This window comes from Urtica dioica, chromosome 5 (genome assembly GCF_054948205.1).
Source record: "Urtica dioica subsp. dioica isolate 48M chromosome 5, U.dioica_male_clone48M_v1_H2, whole genome shotgun sequence".
NCBI lineage: Eukaryota > Viridiplantae > Streptophyta > Magnoliopsida > Rosales > Urticaceae > Urtica > Urtica dioica.
In genome coordinates this window covers 3,157,125-3,162,355 of record NC_142760.1, presented here as the reverse complement: position 1 = coordinate 3,162,355, position 5,231 = coordinate 3,157,125, and the positions used below count along the sequence as shown (strand labels likewise).

The 5,231-nt window shown below is 48.1% G+C and overlaps 1 protein-coding gene across 1 annotated transcript; it reads right to left on the bottom strand.

Moving 5' to 3' along the window:
• Positions 1–238: 238 nt before the first annotated feature.
• Positions 239–2,022, bottom strand: LOC149394846 (Tetratricopeptide repeat (TPR)-like superfamily protein). The gene has a single exon (XM_089614106.1). The coding sequence runs from the start codon at positions 1,965–1,967 to the stop codon at positions 468–470; it is 1,500 nt and encodes a 499-aa protein (XP_089470232.1). The 5' UTR covers positions 1,968–2,022; the 3' UTR covers positions 239–467.
• Between the last annotated feature and the right edge of the window lie 3,209 nt (positions 2,023–5,231).

Here is a 5,231-nt window from a genome sequence, read left to right as displayed (position 1 = left end):
ATAAGGTCTAGTGTTTAGTATTTTTGGTACGATTTGAGCTACTAAAAAAATACCACAACCACTGGTATGTGTTATGTGCCTCCTGAATATTTGAAAAATAAAACGTTTTTACTCGTATTTATATCAAATTTTTAGCATATATGATTAGGAGCCCATCAAGCAGGGTTTTTTTTTTTTTTTTTGTAAGGGTGTATAGATTACTAAGTATTGCTAATCAAAATTTAGCTCCTAATCAATTTTTTCTTTATACTTTTTCCCCATTTAAAAATAGCTTATCTTACTTAAAAAATTCACAAATTAACCATCCTGAAATTTATCTTAACACATTAGTCCCTCTAATTTACATTTTTGGCTCCGTCCCTCTCCGCAAGTCACCATATAACGTCTCTCTCTCTCACACACACACACACAAACACAAAGCAATCAATGAATCTCAGCGTCATCTAATATCTCAAACGTTTGTTCGATTAAAAATGTGAATCCAAAACTTCCGTATCATAATCTAAGCTTCTTCTTCTTCTCATATGAACCCTTAAACCGTCCAAAACAGAAACCATATCAGTCATTCTGGGATTGGACATGTCCTCTGCTCTGAACCTCTGAACAACGCTCCCGATCTCGATCCAACTACACCCAGTCCCGCTCGCGACCTTGATCCCCCGGTCCCGCATCGCCTTCCTCGCCTCCGCCGCCGGGCCCCACCGCCCCGCCGCCGCGTACAGGTTCGCCAGCTGGACGTAGGTCCCGGCGCAGCCGGGCTCCGCGGCGAGCCCTTCCTCCGCGGCCTCGGCCCCGGACCCCACGTCCCCGCGGGCCCGGCTCGACGACAGCACCGAGCCCCACACCACCGAGTTGGGCCGGACCGGCATCCGGGCCACGACCCGCCGGGCCTCCTCGCCCAGCCCCGCCCGCCCGAGCAAGTCCACCACGATCGAGTAGTGCTCGAGCTCGGGGCGAACCCCGTTCTCGGCCATCGATGCCAGGTGGCGACGGGCCTGGTCGACGAGGCCCGCGTGGCGGCACGACGACAGTACGCTCAGGTACGTCACCGAGTCGGGTTTTCTCGTCCGACCCATTTGCTCGAAGAGAGCCGTGGCGGGTCCCGCGAGGCCGTGGAGCGCGTAGCCCGATATCATCGAGTTCCACGATACCGTGTCTTTCTCCTCGATGGACTCGAAGACGAGCTTGGCTTCGTCGAGCGCTCCGGATTTTGAGTACATCGAGACGAGCGCGTTCGAGACGAGGGTTTCTTGACGGAGACCGGAACGGACGGTCAGCGAGTGGATAGCTCTGCCGTGGAAGAGGGCTCCGGCGCCGGAGCAGGCTCGGAGGAGGGCGGAGAATGTGAACCCGTTCGGCGGAGTGGGATCGGAGACGGTTCTTCTCATCCGGATGAAGAGGTTCAGGCAAGCCTCGACGTGAGATTCTGCAGCGAACCCGACGATCATCGCTGTCCACGTGACGACGTTTCTCACAGGCATTTCGTCGAACACCTCGCGTGCTTTCCTCAGCTCGCCGCATTTTCCGTAGAGGCTCACCAGAGAAGTTCCGACGTAGACGTTCGCGGCGAAACCGCGCGCGATCGCGGCGCAGTGGAAAACGACGCCGGAGCGGAGGTCTCGCGCTGACCCGCAAGAGGTCAGAGCAACCGACAAGTCAACGGCGTTGATTTTCTCGGCTTCAAGATCGATGCTTTCATGGGACGAACTCGGAGCTTTCGTTGTAAAGATGGGTTGGTGCAAAAGGTGACGAATGAGTTGGGAATGGGTCGAATCGGAAGTGACGAGGTTGGGTTTGTGAGTGATGAGGTCGACAACTCGGAGCGCATCGTTTTTTGTGTTTTCTGCGATTGATCTGAATGCTTGAACGCGATTAAGCGAACTCGAGTTCTTGCAGAGAAGAGAATATATTGTATTTGTATGAAGCAGATACGAACATGGAAGATAATTGTGAGTGATGAAGAACATCAGCTAATAAAATTTGTTTGGTGATACATCAAATTTCAGTCAATTATCTCTCCTCTTTTCCAATGTCTAGTTTTTAGTGCGCGGGTAAAATTATAAGATGAATTTTTTTTTTGGGTACCTTTTTAATAGTATTTACATTTTTGGTCTCAAATTTCTTCCCCCGAGGATATTTGTTAAAAGAAAATGGACCCTGTTGAGTTGATAAAGAAAGATAGACAATCGGAGAAGAGAGAGAGAGTGTTCCGAAACTTTGAATATTTTCTTATATTTGATATGAACTTGTATCACCTATTCATACATATGGTGGATACAAGAGAGAGTGTAATAAATACATGTAATAATTCTATCTAGGAAATAGAACGTAATAAATGTTACACAGAAAATAAGACATAGGAAATAGATGACAAATAAATTAACACAATTTCCCATGTGATGAGTTCCAAGGAGAGAGGACTTCCGAGGCACGCTTATCAGGAGGAAGAGCGAACTGACGAGCTAGCGAGGTGACGAGCTAGCGAACTGACGAGCTAGCGAGCTGACGAAGTGGTGAGCTGGCGAACTGACGAAGTGACGAGCTGGCGAACTGACGAGCTCGATTTCAACACTCCCCCTCAAGCTTGACTGTATATGTTGAGGACGTCAAGCTTGCTACATAGCTCGGAGAAGGTTGCTCGAGGAAGGGCTTTAGTGAAAATGTCGGCGAGCTGACGACCTGATGGAACGTATTCCATATCGATTATTTTTTCTTCAATCTTTTCACTGATGAAGTATCGGTCGATCTCGATATGTTTTGTTCTGTCATGATGGACTGAATTTTTGGCTATGCTGAGAGCAGCTTGATTATCGCAAAAGAGCTTGATTGGACCTTCGATGATGATCTTGAGGTCGTCGAGAACTCTCTTCAGCCAGATGCATTCACATACTCCGCTTGCTAAAGACCTGAGCTCGGCTTCAGCACTACTTCTTGAGACAACGGACTGCTTCTTGCTTCGCCAGGTAACAAGATTTCCCCAGACGTATGTGCACATGCCTGATGTTGATCGTCTGTCTGGAACATATCCGGCCCAGTCCGCATCTGTGAACACTTCGACACCTCGACTTCGCCTTTTTCTTGAAGGAGAGACCAGTCCCTGGGGCAGCTTTGAGGTATTGGAGAATCCTCATGACTGCGTCCATGTGAGTTTCCGAGGGATTACTCATGAATCGACTTACCATACTCAATGTGAATCCATATCTGGTCTCGTGTGAGTTAGGTAGATGAGTTTTCCTACGAGCTGCTGAAATCTTTCTTTGTCGGTAGCGGCCTCGGTGGTGCGAGCTAGAAGTTTCACATTGGAATCCATTGGAGTGTCAACTGGTTTACAGCCAAGCATGCCAGTTTCTTTGAGGAGATCCAACGTGTACTTGCGCTGGGAAACAAAGATGCCCTTTTCTGATCGAGCTACCTCCATGCCGAGGAAGTATCGTAGGCTGCCGAGGTCCTTGACTTCGAACTCAGATGACAAAGTTTGCTTCAGTCTCCTGATCTCTTCTAGGTCATCTCCGGTGATGACTATGTCGTCCACATACACACTCAGGATGGTGTGTTTGCCTTGTGTTGAGATCTTTGAGAAGAGTGTTGGATCGGCTTGACTCTGCTCGTAGTCGCAACGCTTGAGCACATTGGTGAATTTTCCGAACCATGCTCGAGGGGACTGTTTTAGACCGTATAGAGACTTCTTGAGTTTGCAGACTTTGTTGGCTCCTTGATCATTGTCAAATCCCGGTGGGAGTTGCATGTAGACTTCCTCTTCCAGTTCGCCATTTAGAAACGCATTCTTCACATCGAGCTGAATGAGAGGCCAATCTAAGTTGGCTGCTAGTGACAGGAGGATTCTGATGGTATTGAACTTCACAACTGGAGCGAACGTCTCTTGATAATCAATGCCATATGCTTGAGTGTACCCTTTCGCGACAAGGCGGGCTTTGTATCTCTCCACTGTCCCATCTGGATTGTGTTTGATGGTAAAGAGCCATCTACATCCAACAGTTCGCTTGCCTGGTGGTAGCTCGACTATATCCCACGTATCATTCTGTTCGAGAGCTTGGATCTCGGCATGACTCGCATCTCGCCACTCAGGACTTTGAAGGGCTTCCTCGATGGATTATGGCACTTTACCTTCATCTAACTTCGCCACATAGGCTTAGTAGCCCGTAGATAGGTTCCCATAATACACGTAATCCTCTATTCTGTATTGACCACACGACCGAGCAGGTTTTTCTCAATGCAATTGGTAAGTCTGGAGATGAGATGTTACCTTGTTCAATAGTGTCGTGGTTCAGGTTCGGAGAGACATTTTGTTCGCGAGCTTGTACCGGACTCTGGGTGATGTTCAGTTCGCTTGGAGAGGGTTCAGAGGCTTGCGAGCTGGGGATCAGAGTCGGACTGGGCGAGCTGGGAATTTCTTGAATAGGTGAGGTCGGACTGTGGGGCGAGTTGGGAATTTCTTGAACAGATGAGGTCGGATTTGGGAGCGAACTAGGTGGACTAAGTGGCGAGGTGAATTCTGGGTTTATGATGAGTCAATTTGGGAAGTCATCTCCATTATTCTCCCCCTGACGAGCTGAATTGGCGAAGTAAAGACTTAACTCATGAAATGATACATCCATGGAGACTATGAATTTACGGGACCGGGGTTCATAGCATTTGTAGCCTTTCCGAGTTGCTAAATAGTCAAGGAAGATGCACTTGAGAGATTTTGGAGCAAGTTTACTTTGGTCATAAGAATGGGTGAAGACTGAACAGCCGAATACTTTCGCAGGTAGAGTTGAGATGAGTCGAGAGTGAGGGTATGACTCTAGAAGGACTTGGGATGGGATTTTATAGCCAAGGACACGAGACGGCATTCTGTTTATGAGGTAGGTGGCTGTGAGGACTGCTTCTCCCCAAAAATGAGATGGGACGTTTGAGGAGAACATGATGGCTCGAGCGACCTCGAGTATGTGTCGATTTTTCCTTTCGGCTACCCCATTTTTTTGTGGGGTGTGAACGCACGAGCTGGAGTGAATTATGCCATGTGTTTTGAAGAAATGGCCGAGCTCGGAATTAAAGTAGTCTCGGGCGTTGTCGGTGTGGACAATTTGGATGGAGGTGTCGAACTGTGTTTGGACCATTTTGTGAAAGATTTTGAATAGGTTGGATGTTTCGGATTTTTGTTTCATCATGTATATCCAACTGAGTCTAGTGTGATCGTCAACAAAGAGAAGAAACCATCGCACCCCAGT